Consider the following 27,594-nt stretch of genomic DNA (forward strand, 5'->3'; position numbering starts at 1 on the left):
TCCATCCTCAGTATTCGGTCACAGCCCATCACCTCCATCCTCAATATGCGGTGAGAAAACATCACGTCCATTGCTTTTTCTCATCACTTGTACACAGTGTGTGAAGGAATTTAGCAGGAGATTGTCCCAAACATCTTGGAGAACTGACCCCAGATCTTCTGTGTATGAGGCTTGTGCGGATCCTTCTGTCTCTTGATCCCAGACAGATGGATGATGTGAGATCCGGGCTCTGTAGGGTAAGAACACTATATGGGCCCTTTTCACTCTAATATCTCATCATAATGCACAATTGCACCTGCTTTGGAGATAGAAATGGCCTCCTGACCAAGTTGCACCAGTGTCCATCCCTGAGTGGATGTAATGGATATACAGTATATCAGTGGAGCAGTGAGCAGTACGCGTTTATGTGTATACGCATGGAGCAGTGTATATATACAGGGGTGTATACGTCACACATTCCGGTGCAGCGCTGTATTTGTGCGCTCTCTTGCGCGCTCTCCGCAGACACCTGTCCCGGCGGCGGCGCCTCCTCTCTCCGCCTCTCCGGCCCCGTCCTCCCGCTCCTCCTTCTCCTCCTCCCGCCGCTGTCGGTGCATCATCCCCAGTATCGGAGCACAGAGCGGAGGACATGCGGCTCTCCCGGCGCCCCCCGCCGCCCGCCTGCCCGGGTGACCCATCTCCCTCCCCGGTACGGGCGCTGTGATCTCACCCGCGGGTCCCGGCCGCGACCATGTGGAGCCCAACGGAAGAGGAGAAGTACGGAGTGGGTGAGTGTGAGCCCCGGGACCGCACCGGCGACACACGGGCACCGAGGGCAGAGGAGGGAAGAGACGAGCGGACGTGACCGGAATACGACACCGGGAGGAGGGGGCGAGGGAAGTAATACTGCACCGTACACACTGCACACTACACCGAGCACCGGGAGGAGGAGTACAGCAGTGTATACACACAGTATAGACTATATATCACTGTACACAGTATACAACACTGTATACACCACTATATACACACACTGTACACCACTATATTATATATACAAGCACCACTGTATACAGACAGTACACACACTATATACACACACTGTACACCACTATATTATATATACACACACCACTGTATACAGACAGTACACACAGTATACACCACTATATACACACACTGTACACCACTATATTATATATACACACACCACTGTATACAGACAGTACACCACTATATACACACACTGTACACCACTATATACACACACTGTACACCACTATATACACACACTGTACACCACTATATACACACACTGTACACCACTATATTATATATACACACACCACTGTATACAGACAGTACACACAGTATGCACCACTGTATACCACTATATTATATATACACACCACTCACTGTATACAGACAGTACACCACTATATACACACACTGTACACCACTATATACACACACTGTACACCACTATATTATATATACAAGCACCACTGTATACAGACAGTACACACAGTATACACCACTATATACACACACTGTACACCACTATATTATATATACACACACCACTGTATACAGACAGTACACACAGTATACACCACTATATACACACAGTACACCACTATATTATATATACACACACCACTGTATACAGACAGTACACACAGTATGCACCACTATATACACACACTGTACACCACTATATTATATATACAAGCACCACTGTATACAGACAGTACACACAGTATACACCACTATATACACACAGTACACCACTATATTATATATACACACACCACTGTATACAGACAGTACACACAGTATGCACCACTATATACACACACTGTACACCACTATATTATATATACACACACCACTGTATACAGACAGTACACACAGTATACACCACTATATACACACAGTACACCACTATATTATATATACACACACCACTGTATACAGACAGTACACACAGTATGCACCACTATATACACACACAGTACACCACTATATTATATATACACACACCACTGTATACAGACAGTGCACACAGTATGCACCACTGTACACCACTATATTATATATACACACACCACTGTATACAGACAGTACACACAGTACACCACTATATACACACACTGTACACCACTATATTATATATACAAGCACCACTGTATACAGACAGTACACACAGTACACCACTATATACACACACTGTACACCACTATATTATATATACACACACCACTGTATACAGACAGTACACACAGTATACACCACTATATACACACAGTACACCACTATATACACACACTGTACACCACTATATTATATATACACACACCACTGTATACAGACAGTACACACAGTATACACCACTGTATACACACAGTACACCACTATATTATATATACACACACCACTGTATACAGACAGTACACACAGTATACACCACTGTATACACACAGTACACCACTATATACACACACTGTACACCACTATATTATATATACACACACACCACTGTATACAGACAGTACACACAGTATACACCACTATATACACACACTGTACACCACTATATTATATATACACACACCACTGTATACAGACAGTACACACAGTATACACCACTATATACACACACTGTACACCACTATATTATATATACACACACCACTGTATACAGACAGTACACACAGTATACACCACTATATACACACAGTACACCACTATATTATATATACACACACACACACCACTGTATACAGACAGTACGCACAGTATACACCACTATATACACACAGTACACCACTATATACACACACTGTACACCACTATATTATATGTACACACACACCACTGTATACAGACAGTACACACAGTATGCACCACTATATACACACAGTACACCACTATATACACACACTGTACACCACTATATTATATATACACACACACACCACTGTATACTTACTATACACCACTGTGTACACACAGTATATACCACTGTATACACCATAGTGTATACACTATACACCACTGTATACTTATTATACACCACTGTGTACACACAGTATACACCACTGTATACTTATTATACACCACTGTGTACACACAGTATACACCACTGTATACTACACTATATACACACTATATACCACAGTACACACACATCACTGTATACACCACTGTATATACCACTATATACACACTACACACCACTGTATACACCACTGTATACTTACCATACACCACTGTGTACACACACTGTACACTACTATATTTTATATATACACACACACACACACACACACACACACACACACACACACACACACACACCACTGTATACAGACAGTACACACAGTATGCACCACTGTATATTCACTATACTCCACTGTATACAGAGTAAACACACTATAAACCAATGTATATTCACTATACACCACTGTGTACACAAAGTATACACCACTGTATACTACACTATATGTACACACACTATACAGCACAGTACACACACATCACTGTATATACCACTGTATACACACTATACACCACTGTATACACCACTGTATACACACCACTCTATATACCTCTGTATACACACTATACACCACTGTATAGATACTACACACACCACTGTTTACACCACTATACACCACAGTTCACACACTACACACTACTCTATATACCACTGTATACACATTATACACCACTGTATGTGCCACATTATACACACTATACACCACAGTATACATACTATACACCACAATATACATACTATACACCACTGTATAGACACTATACACCACTGTATACACACAGTATATACCGTATATATACATACACCACTTTAAACACAATATACACCACTGTACATACACACTATACTCCACTGTATACATACAGTACACACAGTACACCACTGTATACATACATGCATACACCACCGTACATGTGCAATAGACATATATACAGCACTCGTGTGTGTATGTGTATCTGTATATATATATAACACCATACACACACACTAAAGTATACATACTGTACAGACACACCACCATTAGTGCATGTACAAACCACACACACATACACACACTATACACGGTACCTCTGCTGCACGCTGAGTAGTTTTGCCTCTCTATCACCCTTGATTTTGTAGTCAGTTATCATAGATGGGGGCGTCTGCGTGGAGATTGGGGTGCGAGTGGCTTGCTGTGAATCAGGCCTGACACTGAGAAAGAAAACAACTAACAACTACAAACTACAACTCCCTGCATGTGCTGCTACTCATTACTGCCAAACCTAAGAAAAGAGCATGCTGGGAGTTGTAGTTTCATTATAAGCTGTTTTGGAAAAACATTGAGAAATCACTTTAGATTATCTCTTTGTAGTGGTGGATAGGCAGCATTCTCAGTGATGTCACCGCTGATCTCTGGTGATGGATAGGCGGCATTCTCAGTGATGTCACCGCTGATCTCTGGTGATGGATAGGCGGCATTCTCAGTGATGTCACCGCTGATCTCTAGTGATGGATAGGCAGCATTCTCAGTGATGTCACCGCTGATCTCTGGTGATGGATAGGCGGCATTCTCAGTGATGTCACCGCTGATCTCTGGTGATGGATAGGCGGCATTCTCAGTGATGTCACCGCTGATCTCTAGTGATGGATAGGCGGCATTCTCAGTGATGTCACAGCTAATCTCTGGTGATGGATAGGCGGCGTTCTCAGTGATGTCACCGCTGATCTCTAGTGATGGATAGGCGGCATTCTCAGTGATGTCACCGCTGATCTCTGGTGATGGATAGGCGGCATTCTCAGTGATGTCACCGCTGATCTCTAGTGATGGATAGGCGGCATTCTCAGTGATGTCACAGCTAATCTCTAGTGATGGATAGGCAGCATTCTCAGTGATGTCACCGCTGATCTCTAGTGATGGATAGGCGGCATTCTCAGTGATGTCACCGCTGATCTCTGGTGATGGATAGGCGGCATTCTCAGTGATGTCACCGCTGATCTCTAGTGATGGATAGGCGGCATTCTCAGTGATGTCACCGCTGATCTCTGGTGATGGATAGGCGGCATTCTCAGTGATGTCACCGCTGATCTCTAGTGATGGATACGCAGTATGTTGTTTGCCAGCTCTTGCTCTCTGTTATCGCCCCACTCAAACAATATTAGAACTTTCTAGTGACTTTTGTCTTTTTATTGTTCCTCTGACGATTTCTCTGTTCTTTGTCGCTGCTGTTACCCAATAGAGCGTAATCATGGAGTGCGCGGCCGCTCAGCGGGAGAGCGCGGATTAGAAAACGGCTTTGGAATCGGAAATGTTCCTTCTCTGCACTGAATACCCATTTATTACGTCTCCTGTAATCAGAGCCATGGATAATCGGGGAAATGTGTGTGCAGGACGTGTGGAGTCTGTCATGACCTATATGTAGCACGTTATAGGAGAGCTGCCTGCTGGGAGTTGTAGTTCTGGGGAAATTGTGAATTCTCAATTGGCATTTCATTCCATGTTCTCACTGTAAGCATAGCAACTGTAATCAGACACACTCCGTCTTCTTTATGCTTTACACTGCAGCTTTGCTTTATATCACAGCGATTACTGATCTTAAGCTTTGTATGTTTGAGTCTTGGGTAATCGGATATCCACTTCATGTCTCGGAGGCTAGGCTTTTGCTCTGCCTCTCCACCATGCTTTATACTGCATTTTATCTTATTCATATCATTATATCAGTGTTTATTCCTTATTAAGTCAGCCTCTCTCCAGTATTGGCAGATAGCAGGGAGTAATAGTTTGTAGTCACCTGTCACTCTTAAGGCCGCTTTACACACGCTGCGATATCGTTACCGAGATCGCTAGCGTGCGTACCCGCCCCCATCAGTTGTGCGACACGGGCAAATTGCTGCCCGTGGCGCACAACATCGCTCAGACCCGTCACACTACTTACCTGCCTAGCGACGTCGCTGTGACCGGCGAACCGCCTCCTTTCTAAGGGGGTGGTTCGTTCGGTGTCACAGCGACGTCACTAAGCGGCCGCCCAATAGAAGCGGAGGGGCGGAGATGAGCGGGACGTAACATCCCGCCCACCTCCTTCCTTCCGCATTGCTGGCAGCCGCAGGTAAGGAGAGGTTCCTCGTTCCTGCGGTGTCACACATAGCGATGTGTGCTGCCGCAAGAACAACGAACATCGTACACGCAGCAGCAACGATAACTGGGAATAGGGGGGCATGTCACCGATTAGCGATTTTGCACGTTTTTGCAACGATGCAAAATCACTTATAGGTGTCACACGCAACGACATCGCTAAAGCGGCCGGATGTGCGTCACAAATTCCGTGACCCCAACAAGATCGCTTGAGCGATGTCGCAGCGTGTAAAGCGGCCTTTAGTCTCCTGTCCTAGAGTCTCTTCTCCCCAGTAATGGCTGATAACAGGGAGTAATAGATTGTACTCACCAGTCCTACAGTCACTTCTCCCCAGAAATGGCTGATAACAGGGAGTAATAGATTGTACTCACAGTTGCCTCTCCCCAGTAATGGCTGTAGGACAGGTGACTACAATCTATTACTCCCTGTTATCAGTCGCCTCTCCCCAGTAATGGCTGATAACAAGGAGTAATAGATTGTAGACACCTGTTCCCTGTAATGGCTAATAACAGAGAGTAATAGCCTGTTGTTTCAGTAGTGCACCACTCTGACGTTTCGCCATCACACCCCGATGTGACTGATGTATGTGAGGGCAGGTGGTTCTGGGGCACGGCTGACCCTCATGGTTGTAGTCTGTGGATTGTGTGTAGGTTTTTTCTGGCTGCGGGACCCCAGCTCTTATTTACATTCTAAGTAAAAACTTGAGGGGTCCTCATGTGTTGTCTTTCATGGGGGGTCTCTCATGTCTGTCTTTCCCTTTGGAAAATGTCTCCTGTGTTTCACAGCCTGACCATTGAAGTCAATGGGGACAGAGTCATATTTCATCCGTCCCGTGGTGTTGCTGCAGGAAAATGATTGGGGGTCCTAGCTGGGGGGCATTGAGTGACCAAGTAAGGCTAGTTTGACACTTGCGTTGTGCGTCATCCGTTGCGTTGCGCTGTGTGATGATGTAACCGATGCGTTGCATATAGTGGCACAACTGATGCGACGGATACTGCAAAACAACGGAATCCGTTGTAGCTGGTTTTTTCAACAATTACTCAACTCAGCATGCGCAGCTGTGTAAAAACGGATGCGTCACAGGAATCCGTCAAATGACGGATTCCGCCGGATTCCGCCACCATAGACTTCTATTATAAAAATGACGGAATCCAGCACATTGCGTTTTTTTGACGCTCGGAAGCGCAGAAAAAAGTCATACAAGTCTATGGGAAGCAGTGGAATCCGTTAACTGATTCCGCTGTTTTCCAAAACGGCGGATTGCGACTGATGGGAAAAAACGCAAGTGTGAAACTAGCCTTATCCTTCTTTCAAGTAGAGGACCCCTGTAACTCCACCATCAAATCAGCCAATCACGTAGCAGCCAAGGAGGGAGATGCTTCATTTCAGTGTCCCCAGCACCTCCTGATTAGTGCGGTGACACCCATCACCCGGGCACAACGCAGGACCTAAGGTCGGTGCTGCGCTTCTTGGCCTTTTCCTTGTGATTGCACAGAAGGGTATTCAGGGGCATTAAGGCTCCAGATGTCAGGCTGTGATTTGGCGCAGGGCGGGGGACCCCCTACATCTGTCACTGGAGATTTCGGTGGTCTTCTCGTTAATCTCCTCCACTGCAATTTCATTTGAATAAATTGGCCTGAAGGCGCCTCGTGTGCACCATGTACTTATGTGCTGTAATTACAGAGAGGATGAGCCAGAAACACTCAGACAATGAAATGTGCGGGGGAATGTACCCAGCACCGGCGGGCGCACTACAGATACCAGCAGGTGTGACAATGTGTCAGTGCAGACAATCCTGTGTGAGTAGAGCTCCTGATCATTACATTGTGACCCTCCAGACTGGAGGCAGCGGGGAGAAGGATCTGCAGGGAATATTCTCCAGCAAAAGGAAATCGTATCAGAGCGATGCCAGATTGACACATTAGAAAGTTGGAGAACTTTTTCATAAAACACAACTTTTTCCTTTGTAAGGCTATGTGCGCACGTTGCGTCGGAGTACCTGCAGTTTATTCTGCACGTTTTCCTTCCCTTGGTTTTTGACCAAATGGCTTTTGACCATTTTTTAGCGCTAAAAACGCATGCGTTTTTACCGCGTTTTTAGTGCGTTTTTAGCGCTTTTTACCTGCGTTTGCACCTGCGTTTCTGCAGATGCGTTTTTGAGATCAAGACACTGAGAAATAAAGTTGAACTAGTCAAAAAGAATGAAAAAAGAGAAAAAAAAGTATAAAATTAACTTTTAATAAAATTATATGGGAAATTAACAATTTTAATGTAATAATAGTGGTTATGCACATTTTAACAGAAAAATAGCTAAAGTTTATTATTTATTTACATTTAAATTTTCGGTTATTGTGTGTGTGTAAAGGAACATTAGAACCCATTAATTTTTGGCCAGAAAAGCATGCGTTTTTGGAGCCAAAAACGCAGTTGAAAAGCAGGTAAAAAGCATGAAAAACGCAGGAATTGTGATTTTGGTTGCTTTTTGCCATTTCTCATTGACTCCAATGTTAAGGAAACGCTGCAGAAATGGCAAAAACAACTGACATGCTGCTTCTTTTTCAGCATGGTTTTTGACCACAAATATGCAAATTAAACGCTGCAGAAAAAAAAGCAATGTGCAGACAGGATTTTTGCTTTTCCCACAGACTTTGCTGGAAATCAAAAACGCATGCGTTTTTGCCCAAAAACGCTGCTGCCAAAAACGCTGCAGAAACGCGGTAAAAAACGCAACGTGCGAACATAGCCTAACAATCTGAACCATAACAACAACCCCTTATCTTTTGATCCCATCAACTTTTCGGCACCAAATTATCTTTTTGAAGAGATTAGATCCTAAAGCAAAGGAGGATTATTACTTCACTTGTTGCAAATTGCTCCCCTCCCCCGACATGCCAGCCTCGTGCCCGCATAGTCGGTAATGATTGGGCACTGTCTGGTTTGTAGGGAGAAGCCCCCAAATGGTAACAGAAGAACCAAACAGTTCCTTTTGTAGCAGTCACTCTTGTAGCTGCCGCTTGTTGTAGCTGTCACCCCTGTGGCTGTCTCCTTCTGCAGCCGTCACTTTTTGAAGCCCCAGTTTCCATCTTTTTCTCCCTCAGATGTGGATCTGAAAGTTTTGAGGGAAACTGATGCCAGACGTCGTCCCATAGATTTCTGTTGGGTCGTCCCCACTCCTCCAGGCTATCAGATCTAGAGCTGAACCAGAGTATACTACCTGCAGCTATGGACGCCTCCTGGTGCATCAGTCATCTCCGACAACTGATGCACAGAAACCCAGCCCAGCTGCCGCCTCTTATGGCTGTCACTTCATGTAGATTCTGCCTTTTGTGGCTGTCACTTCATGTAACTGCCGCCATTGTGGCTGTCACTTTATGTAGCTGCAGATTCTTGTAGCTGTTGTTCTTGCTATCTCCATCTCATTTGCAGCTGTCAGTTTTATATGTCGCATCTTATAGCTGCCATTCTTGTATATGTTGCCTCTTCTTGTAGCCTCTCTTAGCCGTGGCCCCTTGTAGCCGTCATCCTTCATACCCATGACTTCTCGTGTTGTCCCATGTAGCCGAGGCCCCTAGTAGCTGTGTCCTTGTTGCTGTCATGTTGTGACAACTCATGTCACCCTACATACATGTTTCCTCTTGTGTTGTCCCTTGTAGCTATGGCCACTAGTAGCTGTGCCTCTCATGTCATGACCTCTCATGTCGCCCTACGTAGCTGTTTCCCCTTGTGTCGTCCCTTGTAGCTATGGCCACTAATAGCTGTGCCTCTCATGTCATGACCTCTCATGTCGCCCTATGTAGCTGTTTCCCTTCATGTCGCCCTTTGTAGCTGTGGCCCCTAGAAGCTGTGCCCCCTCATGTTGTGACCACTTGTGTTGCCCTAAATAGCGGTTTCCTCCCCTTGTGTTGCCTCTTGTAGCCATGGCCCTTTGTAAATTTGGTCCCTGATGTTGATTCTTGTAATGGTGGCACATCATGTCAACCCTCATAGCTGTGGCCCCTCGTGTCCTCTCATGTTGTGACCACTCATGTCGCCCTATGTAGCTGTGTCCCTTCATGTCATGACCACCCGTGTCAACCTACGTTGCTGTTTCCCCTTGTAGCTGTGGACCCTCATAGCTTTGGTCCTTCATGCTGATCCTTGTAGCGGTGGCCCATCATATTGACCCTCGTAGCTGTGGCCCTTCCTGTCGCCCCTTGCATCTGTAGTCCCTAGTAGCTGTGTTCCCTCATGTCGTGACCACTTGTGTCACTCTATGTAGCTGTTTCGCCTCATGTCACCCCATACAGCTGTGGTCCCTAGTATCTGTGTCCCCTCATGTTGTGACCTTTCGTGTCACCCTATGTAGCTGTTTCCCTTTCTGTCACCCTTTGTAGCCACGACTCCTAGAAGCTGTGTCCCCTCATGTTGTGACCACTTGTGTCATCCTAAATAGCTATTTCACCTTGTGTTGCCCCTTGTAGCTTTGGTCCCTCGTATTGATTCTTGTAGTGGTGGCACATCATGTCGACCCCCATAGCTGTGGCCCCTAATGTCATGACCACTCGTGTCACCCTACGTAGCTGTTTCCCCTCATGTCACCCCTAGTAGCTGTGGCTCCTCGTAGCTGTGTCCCCTCATGTCATGACCACTTGTGTTGACCTATGTAGCTGTGTCCCCCCATGTCATGACCACTTGTGTTGCCCTATGTAGCTGTGTCCCCCCATGTCATGACCACTTGTGTTGCCCTATGTAGCTGTGTCCCCTCATGTCATGACCACTTGTGTTGACCTATGTAGCTGTGTCCCCCCATGTCATGACCACTTGTGTTGCCCTATGTAGCTGTGTCCCCCCATGTCATGACCACTTGTGTTGCCCTATGTAGCTGTGTCCCCTCATGTCATGACCACTTGTGTTGCCCTATGTAGCTGTGTCCCCTCATGTCATGACCACTTGTGTTGCCCTATGTAGCTGTGTCCCCCCATGTCATGACCACTTGTGTTGCCCTATGTAGCTGTGTCCCCTCATGTCATGACCACTTGTGTTGCCCTATGTAGCTGTGTCCCCCCATGTCATGACCACTTGTGTTGCCCTATGTAGCTGTGTCCCCCCATGTCATGACCACTTGTGTTGCCTTATGTAGCTGTGTCCCCTCATGTCGTGACCACTTGTGTTGCCCTATGTAGCTGTGTCCCCTTATGTCAAGACCACTTATGTCACCCTACATAGCGGTTTCCCCTTGTGTCACCCCTTGTAGCCGTGGCACCTCGTAGCTTTGGTCCCTAATGTTGATCCTTGTAACGGTGGCACATCATGTCGACCCTCGTAGCTGTGGCCCCTCTTATCGCCCTACATAGCTGTTTCCCTTTGTGTTGCCCCTAGTAACTGCGTCCCCTCATATTGTGAGCACTCGTGTTGCCCTACGTAGCTGTTTCCCCTCGAGTTGCCCGTAGTAGAAGTGTTTCCTGATGTGGTGACCACGCGTGTCGCTCTACGTAGCTGTTTCCCCTCTTGTCGCCCCTTGTAGCAGTGGCCCCTCGTTGCTTTACTCCCTCATGTAGATCCTTGTAGTGATGGCACATCATGTCAACCCTCATAGCTGTGGCCCCTCATAGCTGTGGCCCCTCATAGCTGTGGCCCCTCATAGCTGTGGCCCTTTGTGTCCCCCTTTGTAGCCGTTGGATATATTTATCAGACTCTGCATGAGTAGATAAATATTAGTGTTGATGATGGAGCGGCCGCTGATGGAGAGCGCAGCTCCGGCCTCCCAGCCCTGGATACTAATGCAGTGCATGGTATGTTCCTGTATTACCAGCAGCTGTGCACCGCAGGAGACAGATTGTGCACATTTCCCAGATTTACTGACCCGTTATGGCCTGAAATGTCTTAAGTCACAGGGGAGATTATTTTTTCTTATTTGCGGCACAGTCACATGACTGACATCACTAGAAATACGAAGAGAGAAGATTTATGAGCCTGTCTGAGAGGAAAGCCCTAGCTCCCACAGCAGCCAATCACAGCACAGTTTTCATTTTACTAGCGCAGAGTTTACATTGAAAGCTGTGCTGTGATTGGCTGCTCTGGCAGAGTCCATTGGGAGAGGAGGGCACCACAGACCTTGAAAGTCTTGATGTAACATGATCCCTCTCTGTTCTTCTGATTGGTTGAGAATGTGTATTAGTGAGATTCCAGCCCCTCGTATAGATAATGGCAGCAAATCTTGTCCTTTATAAGGATGAGGCTGCCATCAATTTTCTTATAGTCTTTCACTTCTTAACTATTTTCAATATCTCTGTTTAACCTCTGCGACTACAAACTGATACATTGTAGCAAACAATTAGGACAGGCGACGTGCTACTCATGATGGCTGGTACATTGTAACAAACCCACACCTGTGTGATTAGGACAGGTTTAATGCCTCTGTAAGTAAACAAGAACCGCCCCCCTATTCACTTAAAGCAAGCAGAGATTTTGGAAATCCTGTCATGTATCTTTAGATTTGAACCCTGTCATGTGTAACTACTGCTGGTAATTGGGGCCTTCTATACTCCGTCTGCAGATCTGTGTCTGTCAGCTGTGTACCCCGAAGTATCTGGGGTGCTCTGTGTGAGGGAGGGTCTGCTTTTGACTATGGGGGGGAGTCTGTAGCAGACTATGAGGGATCTGTTGTCGACTGTGAAGTGGTTTGCAGTTTACTGTGGGGGGGTCTCTGTAGTTGATTGTCGGGGAGATCTGTAGTGATCTGTGAGTGATTTGCAGTTGTCTGTAATTGACTGTGGGGGGAGGATCTGTTACTGTGGGGAGATCAGTAGTTGACTGTGGAGAATCTGTGACTGTGGAGAACTTATGGTTCTGGGTGATCTGTGACTGTGGGGGGTCTGTAATTGACTCTGCGGGGATCTGTAGGTGACTGCGCAGGGGTCTGTATTTGACGGTGGGGATCTGTAGTTAACTGTGGGTGACCTGTGGGGGATGTGGGACTGGGAAGATCTGCAGTTGACTGTGGGGATTGTGTGACTGTGGAGAAGCTATGACTGTCGGCTATCTGTAGTTGAACTGGGGTATCTGTGACTGTGGGTAATCTGTAGATAACTGCGGGGAGATTTGTCGTTGACTATGGGGATCTGTGACTATGTGGGATCTGTTACTGTAAGGGATCTTTAGTTGACTTTGGGTGACCTGTGGGGATTCTGTAGTTGCCTGTGGGGGATCTGTGACTGATATGGTCAGTAGTTGACTGTGGGGGATCTGTGACATTGGAGAATCTATGACTGTTTGGGATCATAGTTGAACTGGGGGATCTGTGACTGTCGGGAATCTGTTACTGTGAGGGATCTGTAGTTGACTATGATAAATCTGTTGTCGAATGTGAAGTGGTTTGCAGTTTACTGAGGGGTGGTCTGTAGTTGACTGTCGGGGATCTGTAGTTGTCTGTGAGTGATTTGCAGTTGTCTGTCGGTGGTCTGTAATTGACTGTGAGGGGGATCAGTTACTGTGGGGAGATCAGTAGTTGACTATGGAGAATGTGTGATTGTGAAGAGCTTATGGTTCTGGGGGATCTGTGACTGTGGGGAATCTGTAATTTACTCTGTAGGGGGGATCTGTAGGTGCCTGCACAGGGGTCTGTATTTGACTGTGGGGGATCTGTAGTTAACTGTTGGTGACCAGTGGGGGATCTGGGACTGGGAAGGTCTGTAGTTGACTGTGGAGAAGCTATGACTGTCGGGTTTCTGTAGTTGAACTAGGGAATCTGTCACTGTGGGTAATCTGTAGATAACTGTGGGTAGATTTGTAGTTGACTATGGGGATCTGTGACTATGTGGGATCTGCTACTGTGAGGATTCTGTAGTTTTACTGTGAGTGACCTCTGAGGGTTCTGTAGTTGCCTGTGGGGGATCTGTGACCAGTATGGTCAGTAGTTGACTTTGGGGGATCTTTAACTGTTTGGAATCTGTAGTTGAACTGAGGAATCTGTGACTGTGGGGAATCTGTTAGTGTGAGGGATCTGTAGTTGACTGTGCGAGGCTCAGTAGTTGACTATTGTTGACTATTGGGCTCTATAGTTGTCTGCGTGGGGGGGTCTGTACTTGACTGGGGGGATCTTTTGTTGACTGTGGGTGGGTTGGAGTAAATTGTGGAGATTAATTTAGCAGTATTGGGGTCCAGTATCTTTGCTCCTGTTCAGCTAGTGATGTCTGTGCTGAGCCACAGTCCCGGACGCTTGTGTATCCGCAAGAAGAGGTTATTGATTAATAGAAATCCTATCTCTTTAGAGGAAACGTCCCCGATGACTTAGTGCCCTTCACAGGAGATGTCTGCCATTTTAGTGGATGCTAGACACTTCAACTCATCTGTTCACCTCCCTGTACATGAGCGCTGTGTACAGATGATAGGGGTAGTTGTTTGGACGCTGCACCTCTGTTACGACTGAGCCCTTCCACTCACACGGAGATGAACAAACCAGGGAGATGTACACCACAGGTCCCTATACAGACTAGGAGTACCCTAAACCTGACCCTGTTTTGTCCCTGACTGACTGTGGAGGTTTGCACCCTAATGTTACGCAATGGCACCCCCTCTCCTCGTCGGCTGACCCTGAGTGTCCTCAAGTGCGCCCTACACTGTAAACCAAGTGCAACAAAAAACACCGATAAAAATAAATGACGTGTTCACAGGTAGAAGGTGAGACACAGGGCTAAAGACGTCTTCACACAGTCGTATACGGAAGATGGAGGATACTGAAAGAAACCCAAAAAGACTTATGGAATGACTGGAACCCCTTCAACTCCCGAATTAAACAGAATGGGAGCATGCTGGAAGGGGAAGCACACAAACTGCAGGGAAAAGCAAAATCAATTACTCAGCAAGATTATTCTAAACTGAGGAGCTGGGACTCCAAACATTCATCAACCTCGGAATATAGCCAGCAGTGAAGGCATGTGCATGGCTAGTATAAATATCCATTCCCAGGATTTGATAGGGCAAACAAAACAAGAAAGTGAACACTCCTGAGTAGAAATAAGACAGAAAGGCAAAGGAAAGACAAGAGAACTAATAGCAGTGGGACCGAGACATAACATGCTGTGGTTCAACGGAAAGGGACATCCACCACACAACCAAAGGTCACCGGCTAGAGCCCAGGAGTGGAGCCATGATAACTCAAAGAGGCAAAAAGTTCTTAAAGCAAATTTTATATTTCTCTGGGAGGATTTATGTTTAATGTTCAGTGGTTGATCTTGTTGGTGGTTGTAATTTTCTAAGTATCAAGTTTAAGAGAATCGTATTATTGTCGGATCGCGTTGGGGGTTGTAGTATAATTGTATTGTAGTAATAGACTGGTAACGAGAGATTCCTTTAATTGGCTCCACTCAAATAGATGAGCGTAAATCATTCAGAGCAGGAAATTAGCTTAACATATAGGATGAGCCGGAGATCAGAGGCGGAGGGTGAACTTTGCTGTTCTTCCAGATCTGGTCCTGCAGACAATGCATATGATCCACGGACTGGTCGCGACAACTCCAATGCCCTATAGGAGGACGAGAGAGTTCATTATTCCTGCAGAGCATCCATATACAATATACAGTGCTCTGCATAAATGAGTGCACCGCAACGGATTTGTCAGAAAACCTTTTGTTTCCTTTCAGAATCCACAGTTTCTATGGGTTTAGATACTACGAAATACTGTCACAAATTTCGGCCATTGATTTAGCACCCAAAAAAAGTAATTTTTCATATCAGATTAGTTCAAGAGCATGTTTTATAAAAGTCTTAGGAGCAAAGCTAAAGTTTAGACTACAACATTCTAGTTAGCACAAACTCAACCACAGGTAAGTCTAATTCTTCATTACGCCAGGTGCCCAGCAAATGGGTGACTATAAATGGGCAATACTTATAGAAAACCCCTTCTCATTTCATTCTGTCAGCAATGGCACCTCATGTAAGAGAAATGTCACAAGAGAGGTGAAGGCTAAAAGAAAATCAGCTTTACTCATCGGTCAGATACTGGAGCAAACATGATACAAAAATATAACAATGATGGAACTTCAGCCATCTCACAGAGACGTCCAGGCCAACCATGGACGTTACTGCCTAACAGAAGCGTCTTCTGAGAAGGGTAAAGAAAATCTACATTTAAGTTCTCTGCAGTTATCCAAAGATGAAAGCCGAAACGGGATTAGTGATTCCCGTGACACAATCCGGCGCACACTGCAGAGGAACAGCATCAATGGGGGTCGTTCACGAAAGAAGCCTCTTCTAAAGCTCATGCGCAAAAAAGCTGCCTACAACGTGACAGGGCCCATGCGGAAAAATATAAAGACTAGTCTGGAGGGATGAGACCAGAAGAAAGGTTTTTGGAACTGATGGCTTCAAAACTCTATGGCATTGCAAAGTAAAAAAAAAAAAAAAGCCTGGTACCTACAGTGAGACCTGGTGGTGGCCGTGTCCTTATGTGGGGTACATGAGCGCTGCTGGTGTTGGGGGCTACATGTCATTGATGAGCTCATGAATTCACAGGTGTACTTCTCTATAGTGACAGTGTACTAATTTTTTTTGCATCAACTAATTTGAGGGAAACTGAAAATTTTGTAATGACAGTTCTATTATTAACCTTACTGTCATGTCATTAGGTAGAAAATGTTCTAAGAAGATTACCGTAAAACACGCGTTCCAAGGAGCGATAGTCATGCAGTTTACATGAATCTTTAGTCTGAGGTTAAAAGAAACCTCTCCGGGGTTTATTCACCATATCAGAAGTTTATCATGGGGGCATATGTCCCCACAGTGTCAGCCGATGATGGCGGTAATTTTCCTCTTGTATACGGAAAGCTAATATTAGAGCGCTGCTCCATTTACTCTGCCTGGCAGGAAGTATCAGGTCACGTTCACTGGTCCCTGGGGCCAAAGAGATGCTTGAACATCTTCCCAGAGCCAAAGAGCACTACACCTTATGTTTACAGACTGCAGCACATCAGCCCTAACATGTATATACGTATCTTTATATATTACATGTTTCTGTATTTGTGTCCCTGCATCTCTGTGTATATGTATATCTCCTATATCTGTGAATCTTTGTGTCTACCAGGTATTTACATTTACGCCCCTATATCTCTGTGTTTCCTCTATATCTGTGTATATGCACTGTATCTCTATGTCACCCCCTGTATCTCTGTGAGTCTCTCTGCCTGTATCTCTGTAAGTCTCTCTCTGTATCTCGGAGTCTCTCTCCCTGTATCTCTGAGTCTCTCTCCCTGTATCTCTGAGTCTCTCTCCCTGTATCTCTGAGTCTCTCTCCCTGTATCTCGGAGTCTCTCTCCCTGTATCTCTGTGAGTCTCTCTGCCTGTATCTCTGAGTCTCTCTGCCTGTATCTCTGAGTCTCTCTGCCTGTATCTCTGAGTCTCTCTGCCTGTATCTCTGAGTCTCTCTGCCTGTATCTCTGAGTCTCTCTGCCTGTATCTCTGAGTCTCTCTGCCTGTATCTCTGAGTCTCTCTGCCTGTATCTCTGAGTCTCTCTGCCTGTATCTCTGAGTCTCTCTGCCTGTATCTCTGAGTCTCTCTCCCTGTATCTCTGAGTCTCTCTCCCTGTATCTCTGAGTCTCTCTCCCTGTATCTCTGAGTCTCTCTGCCTGTATCTCTGAGTCTCCCTGCCTGTATCTCTGAGTCTCCCTGCCTGTATCTCTGAGTCTCCCTGCCTGTATCTCTGAGTCTCCCTGCCTGTATCTCTGAGTCTCTCTCCCTGTATCTCTGAGTCTCTCTCCCTGTATCTCTGAGTCTCTCTCCCTGTATCTCTGAGTCTCTCTCCCTGTATCTCTGAGTCTCTCTGCCTGTATCTCTGAGTCTCCCTGCCTGTATCTCTGAGTCTCCCTGCCTGTATCTCTGAGTCTCCCTGCCTGTATCTCTGAGTCTCTCTCCCTGTATCTCTGAGTCTCTCTGCCTGTATCTCTGAGTCTCTCTGCCTGTATCTCTGAGTCTCTCTGCCTGTATCTCTGAGTCTCTCTCCCTGTATGACTCCACTGTACATTTGTATCTTCGTGTCTCCCTGTATCTCTGTGTGTCCAATGTATGTCACCTGTATCTGTATTTGTGTGCTTCTCCCCTGTATCTTTGTGGGTGTCTCCCCTGTATCTTTGTCTTCCCTATATGTTTCTCTTCCCTCTTTCTCTGTCTCCCCTGTATCTCTGTGTGGGTCTCTGCTGGATGACTAAGATAAGTGGTTACGCGATATTTACCTTGGTTACGAGTGTCCGCAGCTCTCAGGTGGGAGAGAGAGGAAGGGGAGGAAGGGGGAGAGACAGAGATAGAGAGGGTGAGGGAGGGAGGAGGAGAGACAGATCACGCGAGACTGGTTCTGGGCATGCTCAGTACTTTCTGGGCATGCTCAGTACAAAAGCAGGATCCTGTCTATCAGCATGCCAGCGTTCACCTGCGTTTGCGTGCTGTTTAGTCAGGATCCGGTGACTTGCAGTACTTTGACGCAGCTCAAAAACGCTACAAGTAGCGTTTTTGAAACATGTTAAAAAACTGCAAGTCACTGGATCCTCACTATAACGCACGCAAACGCAGGTGAACGGATGTTAACGCGAGTCCATTGCAAATGCATTGAAATGAAAACGCATTTGCACTGGATCCGCTTGTCCGCTAAAAAAACGTTATGGACGGATGTTAAATAAACGTAGTGTGAAAACAGCCGTGTCTCTCCCGAATTTCTGTCTTTCCCTTATCTGTGTGTCTGTCCTGTATTTCTGTGTCTCCCCTGTATCTCTGTGTGTTCCTCTCCTATCTGTGTGTGTGTCCCTTGTATCTCTGTCTTCCCTTTGATCTGTGTCTCTCCCCCGTCTCTCTGTCTCCCTTGTGTCTCTCCTGTATTTTTGTCTCTCCCTTATCTGTGTCTCCCCTGTATCTCTGTGTCTTTCTCATATCTCTGTGGGTGTGTGTGTCCCTATCTGTGACTCTCCTGCATATCCCATATATATATATATATATATATATATATATATATAATTATGTGTGTGCGTGTCTCCCCTGCATGTCCCTTGTACCTGTGTCTCTCCTGTGTATCTGTGTGTGTTTGTCACCCCTGTATCTGTGTGTGTGTGTGTGTGTGTCTCCCCTGTATGTCCCCTGTATCTTTGTGTGCCTTCCCTGTATCTTTGTGTGTTACCCCTGTATCTCTGTGTGTCTCCCATGTATCACTGTCTCCCCTGTATCTCTGTGTGTCTTTCTCGTATCTGTTTGTGTCTCCCGGTATGTCCCCTTTAACTCTGTGTATGTGTGTCTCCCCTGTATCTGTCTTCCCTATATCTGTGCCTCACCCCTGTATGTATGTCTCTCCTGTATGTCCCCTGCATCTCCTGTATATCTGTGTGTTTCCCCTGTATCAATGATTTTAGATACTTTCTATTGCCTTCTGCGGTTGTCAGACCCCGCTGGGATCATGTGACTTTTTGGGCATCAATCACTCTTGTCGCCATTGTGGCGTCTGTGGGACGCGCTCGGACCATGGCCTGATATCCGGTGTCCTCACTATTCCTCCTCAGGGGAGCGATCCTGAGCAATCACTGGGTTATTTGTGGCGCTCGGTAATGGTTCGCCCTCCATTACAGCAGTAATTGATTTTAGTGATATTCTGGTTGTCAGAAGCTGATAAACAAAAAGTAGAAAAGAAATCGTGAATCTTCATCTCTTACAATCACATTATCGCACATTCCCCGGACTCGGAGTATTCCGGCTGTCACATTGGCCGCCGGATTCATCCATTAGCTCATCCTCCATAGAATCGGTGCAGGTTCGGAGCACCGGTCCGGTTGCTGTGGTTCGTTAGTAGTAAATTGGGCGTCATTGCTGCGTTTCCAGTATCAGCGGCGGTCAGTTGTCAGATCGGAGCCGTGTGCGAGAATAATGAGTTTGTCTTGGAAACGCGCACTATTTATATCTGCGCCATTATGTGCGGCCTCTTAACCAGTGTGTGACCGGAGCTGACAGAATGCTGTGTGCGCTCTTGTATCTCCCTAATTAACATAAATGCATAGTAATTAGGCTGACAGTTAATGAGCTACTCACTAAGTTATTGCTGAAAGATGAGAAGCTGCAGATTAATCAGGCGCCATTCATCCTCCACAGACGGATTAATGAAGTGTTTGTGATGAAAAGTCCGAAAATCGGTCACATAATTGTATCAGATGTCAAGTTATAGAATCACAGCTCCTATCTAGAAGTAGAGAGACGGGTCGTATCTAGAAATGGAGAGCAAGAGAAACAGGTTGTATCTAGAAATGGAGAGCAAGAGAAACAGGTCATATCTAGAAATGAAGTAAGAGAGATGGGTCATATCTAGAAATGGAGAGCAAGAGAAACAGGTCGTATCTAGAAATGGAGATCAAGGGAGATGGGTCGTATCTAGTAATGGAGAGCAAGAGAGACGGGTCGTATCTAGTAATGGAGAGCAAGAGAGACGGGTCGTATCTAGAAATGGAGAGCAAGAGAGACGGGTCGTATTTAGAAATGGAGAGCAGGAGAGACGGATCGTATCTAGAAATGGAGAGCAAGAGAGAGGGGTCATATCTAGAAATGGAGAGAAAGAGACGGGTCGTATCTAGAAATGGAGAGCAAGAAAGTCGGTCGTATCTAAAAAATGAAGAGCAAGAGAGACAAGTTGTATCTAGAAATAGAGAGCAAGAGAGGCGGGTCGTGTCTAAAAATGGAGAGCAAGAGAGACGGGTCGTGTCTAAAAATGGAAAGCCAGGGAGCCACAATGTATCTAGAAAGGGAGAGCCAGGAAGACGGGTAATTTGTGTAATTTGAGAGCAAGAGAGACAGGTCATATCTAGAAATAGAAAGCCAGAGAGACATGTCTTATCTGGTAATGGAGTAATGGGTCGTATCTAGAAATGGAGTGCCAGGGAGACGGTTAATATCTAGAAATGGAGAAATGGATCATATCTAGAGATATAGACAGGCCATATCTAGAAATAGAAAGCCAGGGAGATGGGACATATCTAGAATTGGAGTGCCATGGAGATGAGGCATATCTAAAAAAAGAAGAGCCTGAGAGATGGGTCATTGAAATAGAGAGCCATAAACGAGTCATAGAAAGATGGGGTTTATCTAAAAATGAGAGCTTTGAAAGATGTTAATACTTAAAAAAATACAGACCTTGTGAGATGACTAATTTCTAGAATTGGAGACTGGAAGACGTGGGTTCTATCTAGATATGGAAAGACAGAGAGATGGATTGTATATTGAAGTGAAGAGTCAGAAGAGTCATACTTAGAAATGGAGATACAGACAGACAGATATCTAGAATTGGAGAGTGAGTGAGAGAGATTGCTTGTATCTAGAAATGGAGAGGGGGAGATATGGGTTGTATCCCGAAATGGAGAGCTAGTAACGATTCATATCTAAAAAACGCAAGCTAGAGTGATGGGTCGTATCTAGAAAAGAGAGCTTTGAAAGATGATCATACTTAAAAAACACAGAGCTTGTGAGATGGGTTATATCTACAGTGTGCTAAAGAGACAAGTCATATCTCCAAATAGGGTGCCAGAGAGATGGTTTGTATCTAGAAATAAAGTCTCCGGGAGACTGGTCGTATCTAGAAATAGAAAGACAGATCATATCTAGAAATGGAGAGCGTGATATACGTGTCGTATCTAAAGATTGAGGGGCAGAGAGATGTATCTTATCTAGAAATCGACATCCAGAAAAGAGTCATATCTAGAAAAGGCAAGCTAGAGAGATGTTTATTATTTAGAAAATAAATCTTTGAAAGATTTTCAATAGATACTTAATGAGATGGGTCAAATCTTGAAATAATGTGGTAGAGATATAGTAATATATCTAGACATGGAGAGCTAGAAAGGCATGTCATCTAGAGAAGAGCCATAGCAAGACACATCATATCTAGAAAAGAGTTAGATAAACAGCTATAAAAATGTTCCTATTTCATAGAGAGATGGGTCGTATCTAGAAAAAGAAAAAAAAAATTGTACCAGTCTAATCTAAAAACACTTTGCTAGAGAAACAGGGCCTATTTAAAGGTGAGTCATAGAAAGATGGGTTATATCTAGAAATAATAATAATAATCTTTATTTCTATAGCGCGAACATATTCCGCAGCGCTTTACAATTCAGGAGGATCATATACAAACAAGTAACAGTTATAGAAAATACAATAATTAGAGGGAAAAAAAGACAACCCTGCTCGTGAGAGCTTACAATGTACAATGAGATGGGGGGGATAATGTGCAAGTCCTTATTTACAATGCTGATCGAGGCATTTCAAGGAAATGGGGGATAGATAATGGCTTTCTGGACCAGTTGGCCAGGACCTTGAGATGCATTTGGGTGCCATGGAGTTTGACGTGGGGTTATGTTCTGAGAAGGCATGGAGGGACTATGTGAATTTAGTTCGGATAGGGAGTGTGATAGGCTGCCCTAAAAGATGCGTTTTTAGGGTGCATCTGAAGCTGAGGAAGTTGTGATTCATCCTAGGTTCTTGGGGGTAGAACGTTCCAGAGGATTGGTGCGGCTTGGAAGAAGTCTTGGAGCCAGGAGTGGGAGGTTCGGACTAGTGTGGATGTTAGTTGAAAGTCTTTTGCAGAGCGTAGAGAACGGGTGGGGTGATAGAGAAAGGAGGGTGGAGATGTAGGGGGGTGCCGCATTGTGGAGAGCTTTGTGGCTGAGAACAAGCAGTTTGAATTGGATCCTGTGATGTATGGGCAGCCAGTGCAATGACTGGCACAGGCTGAAATGAGAAATTGAGTTGACTAGTTGGATCTTATCTAGAAAAAGAGAGCTTGAAAAAATGGTCTTAATAGGGAAATGGGGAGATGGGACATATCTAGAAATAGAGGTAATATCTAATGAAAAATTATGGATGGAGTCATATCTAGAGAAGAGTCACAGAGAGATGAGTCATATCTAGAAATGGAAAGCTAGAGAGGGCTTATATCTTGATAAGTTATACATAGATGGATCATATCTAGAAATAAAGAGCTAAAGACATGTTCATATCTTGAGATGGTTCATGTTAAAGGGAACCTGTCACCAGATTTGTCCCCAATAAGCTGCGGCCACCACCAGTAAGCCAATATGTACAGCATTCTGGAATATGGTATATAAATTCCAGTACCGATCTGTATAACATAAAAAAACAGCTTTTATTATAGTTACATGTGGGCGGAGGAGATGTTCCCGAGTCCGATGGGTGTTGCTGGTCTCGGTCCGGCGCCTCCTATCTTCTTGTGATTGCCATCTTCCTACCCTACTCCGTGTATAGTAGAGCTAGAAAGGCATATCATCCAGAAAAGAGTCATAGAAAGACAAGTCATATCTACAAATAGAGAGTTAGATCATATATAAAGAGCTATAAAAATGTTCATATTTAGAGAGAATTCATAGAGATCGGTCGTGTCTAGAAAAAAAATCTGTAGACAGGTGTAATCTAAAAAACATATTGCTAGAGAAACAGGGCCTATTAAAAACGGAGCCATCTAGAAAATGAGAGTTAACTAGATGGACCTTATCTAGAAAAAGAGAGCTTGAAAGATAAATTGTTGAAAAATATCAACAATCTCAAGGTTACAAGTCCATCTCCAGAGATCATGATGTTCTTTCATCCACAGTGCGCAGCATAATCAAGAGGTTTACAACCCATGGCACTGTAGCTAATTGGCGTGGACAGCAAAGAAAAAATATTAAACGCCTGCAACGCAGGATGACGGATAATGAGCCCCAATGAAGTTCCAAAGAAATTCAAGCTGTCCTGCAGGATCAGGGTGCATCAGTTTCAGCGCAAGTTATCCGTCCATAATTGAATGAAATGAAATGCTATGGAGGAGACCCAGGAGGACCCCACTGCTGACAGAGACATAAAAAGCTAGACTGCAAATTATCCAAATGTACGTGAATAGGTGAAAATCCTTCTGGAAAAGCATCTTGTGGACAGATGAGACCAAGATAGAGCTTTTTGGTAAAGCACATCATTCTACTGTTTACAGAAAACAGAATGAGACCTACAAAGAATAGAACACAATAGTGGAACCTTGGTTAACGAGAACAATCCGTTCTGGGACTGTGCTTGTTAACCAAGTTACTCGTCTAGCAAAGCAAGATTTCCCATAGGAAATCATTGCAATGCAGACAATTCGTTCCACAACTTATGTCCCATCCTGGTCCCCTATTGTGCCATTCCACACACGTACAAACACGCATGGACACACATATGCTCACCTTACCTTCCGTTCCATCGCCGGCCTCCTGGATCTTGCAGTTCGCCGGTACAGGATGTGTATCGGGTAACCATTGCAACGAGGGAGGACCTTCCGCTGCCAGAGCGCTGACGTCAAAGGCAGGAGCCGCTTGCCTTTGATTGGTCAGCGCACTGCCTTTGAGTAGCGGCTGACAGCGGAAGTTCCTCCCTCGTCGCGATAGTTACCGATACACATCTTGTACTGGCGGACTACAAGAACCATGAGGCCGGTGATGGATCGGAAGGTAAGGTGAGCATAATATGTGTGTGTTTGTGCGTGTTTGTGCTGACTGTAAGAGCGGGTCAAAGCGCGGTGGATGTACGGAACCGGAAGTGTGTGCGGTGAGTAATTTGCTCGTACGGCAAAGCTTACTTGTAAAGTGAGTTACAAATTTACAGCAAGCTTTGCTCGTTAAGCGGAATACTCGCTAACTGGGTTACTCGTTAACCGAGGTTCCACTGTACCTACAATCACATATGGTGAAGGCTCAAAGATGTTTTGGGTTTGTTTTACTACCTTTGGCACTAAGGGCCTTTACTGTGTGCAAGGCATCATGAAATCTGAAGATTACCAAAGGATTTTGGGTCTTAATGTAGTGCCCAGTGTCAGAAAGCTGGGTGGCATCCTAGATCATGGGTCTTCCAGCAGGACAATAAGGCTATGTGTCCACGGTAGAATGTACCTGCGGACTTTTCTGCCTGAAAATCCGCGACTTTCGCGGCAAATCCGCACAAATCCGCACCCGCGGATTTACAGCGGATTTACTGCGGATTTGCCGCGGATTTTGATGCGGATTTTTTTTTTTTTTTTCCCCATTCTATACCCAAAATCCGCACCAAATCTGCAACAAACAATTGACATGCTGCAGATTTTTCCGGATCAAAATCCGCGGCAAATCCGCAGCGGGAAAAATCCGCAGCATGGACACAGCATTTCCAAAATGCCATTGAAATGGCTTGGAAGTGCCGCTGCTGCAGATTTTCGGCAAATCCGCGGCAAAATCCGCGGTAAATCCGCAGCGTGGGCACATAGCCTAACTCAAAACAGACTTCAAGAAGCCCCCAGCAATAGATGGAAACAAAGCGCTGGAGAGGTCTGAAAGTGGCAGTAATGAGCTTGGCTCTAAATCCCATTGACACCTGTGGAGAGATCTTAAAATTGCTATTAGGAGAAAACTTCAAATATGAGACCTGGAGCAGTTTATAAAGAAGAGTCCAAAATTCCAGGCGAGAAGAGTAAGAAGCTTGTGTTTCAATATTATTTTTGTTGAAGGGTTTTTTCATACAACTGCAGGAAAGAAAAAGTTAAATAACAAAACATACAAGACTAAGTTATACTTTCCTACTAAAGGAGGAAGGAAGGGAAGAAAAAAAAACTTTATTAGGCCTCCTTCACACGTCAGTGAAAAACACCGACGTTCTTCACTGACGTGTAAAACACGCACATGTCCCTCTATGTTCCGTGACTCACGGCACACGTGGGTTGTCCATGTGCAATCTGTGATCCGTGATTGCAAATGGACATTACTCACCTGCCTTCCCTCCTGCTGTCCATGGTGCTGAACTCCTAGGCTCTGCAGCGTCCGCCCACCGCGCTCTGCAGCTACTTCCGGGTCAGCTGTTCCTGCTTTCATGAATATTCATGAGCCGGGCAGGAGCTGCAGAGAGCGGAGGCAGCACAGCGAATCGCTGGAAAGGTTAGTTGAAAATGTTTATTATTTGATATGTCAGTGTTTTTCTGGTACGTGTTTCACGGATCACACACGGATCACACCATAGTGTGGTCCGTGGGTCATCAGTGATGCCAGAAAAAAACGGACTTGTCTCCGTGCAGAATCACGGACACGCATTTACGCTGCACAGAGACAGTTCAGTGAAAAATCACTGATGTGTGAGCAGACCCATTGATTATAATGTGTCTGCGTATATCAGTGATTCTGGTACGTATAAAAAAAAAAAGCAAAAAAGCAACTACGTACCAGAAACACTGACGTGTGAAGGTGGCCTTAGGGAGAGGAAAGAGGGATTGGAAAGTTAAGGGGAGAAGGGACCCATTAAAGAGAGGGAGGAAATGAAAAGCGTTAATATGTATACTTACAATAAGGATGTAACTGAGTCCAAGATCAATAAAACATAGTTTGTCGCGTATGAAAAAGAAATTGCAGCTGAGTCCATACAAATTAGCTGAAAAGAAAGAAAAGTTAGTAACATATAAGCATAGTAATATCAATAGCTTGATTAACGCTTTTCACGGATGGGAACAAAGCCCATCTTGTGGGGGAAAGTTCGGTTTATCAATTCACTCAAAATCCAAGGTCGGAAGAATCTTGTGTTCATTTTACTGTCCTGTCGATTCCTAATGTTCGGAAAAGCTCTGGGCGTTCTTCTGGAGAGATGATTGAGGTGATCTTGATGCCTTGGTAAACTTGTAAGATCGAAGAGGTTGTCCATTGCTACTTAATACCCACATGCAAAAGTTCTTTCGCTATCGGTCTAAAAGCTTTCCTAGCTTGGCTGGTCGCTTTGGAGAGATCTTTGAGCAAGAGAATAGAGCTGTATGGGTCCGGTAGATTTTTGAAGGCTTTTGTGAGGGAAAAGATTCTGTCTTTAATGAAGGATGATCGGAATTTAACAATGACGTCTCTGGGTATTCTTGCCGGTAGGTATTTTGGTTTGGGAATCCGATAAGGGGTACTTTGCATGTTGCGACATCGCTAGCATCGGCTAGTGATGCCGAGCGCGATACTACCCGCCCCCGTCGCACATGCGATATGTGGTGATTGCTGCCGTAGCGACCATTATCGCTACGGCAGCTTCACACGCACATACCTGTTCGGCGACGTCACCGTGACATAACTAATCGGCCGGCCAATAGAAGCGGAGGGGCGGAGATGAGTGGGACATAACATCCCGCCCACCTTCTCCCTTCCGCATTGCCGTCGGGACGCAGGTAAGGAGATGTTTGTCGCTCCTACGGGTTTACACACAGCGATGTGTGCTGCTGCAGGAGCGACAAACAACATCGTACCTGCGGTCGACCTGATATTATGAAATTGAACGACGTTACACAGATCACGGATTTTCGATGCTTTTGCGATAGTTTATCTGCACATCTAGGATTTAGGAGGCTTTTACATGTTGCGACATCGCTTCCGAAATATCATCGGGGTCACCTCGTTAGTGACGCACATCCGGTGCCGGTAACGACATTGCAACGTGTA

The 27,594-nt window shown here is 45.2% G+C and overlaps 1 protein-coding gene across 5 annotated transcripts in view; it reads left to right on the forward strand.

The window, feature by feature from the left end:
* The first annotated feature begins 534 nt into the window (after positions 1-534).
* The window catches only part of DOCK3 (dedicator of cytokinesis 3), a 144,996-nt gene continuing 117,936 nt past the window's right edge, over positions 535-27,594 (forward strand). For all 5 annotated transcript variants that reach the window (XM_075321651.1, XM_075321653.1, XM_075321654.1 and 2 more), the window contains exon 1: positions 535-767. In XM_075321651.1, coding sequence (XP_075177766.1) covers positions 731-767 — 37 coding nt within the window. In that variant the 5' untranslated portion in view covers positions 535-730. The remainder of the gene's footprint in view (positions 768-27,594) is intronic.

The sequence above is a fragment of the Anomaloglossus baeobatrachus genome, chromosome 8 (assembly GCF_048569485.1).
Source record: "Anomaloglossus baeobatrachus isolate aAnoBae1 chromosome 8, aAnoBae1.hap1, whole genome shotgun sequence".
NCBI lineage: Eukaryota > Metazoa > Chordata > Amphibia > Anura > Aromobatidae > Anomaloglossus > Anomaloglossus baeobatrachus.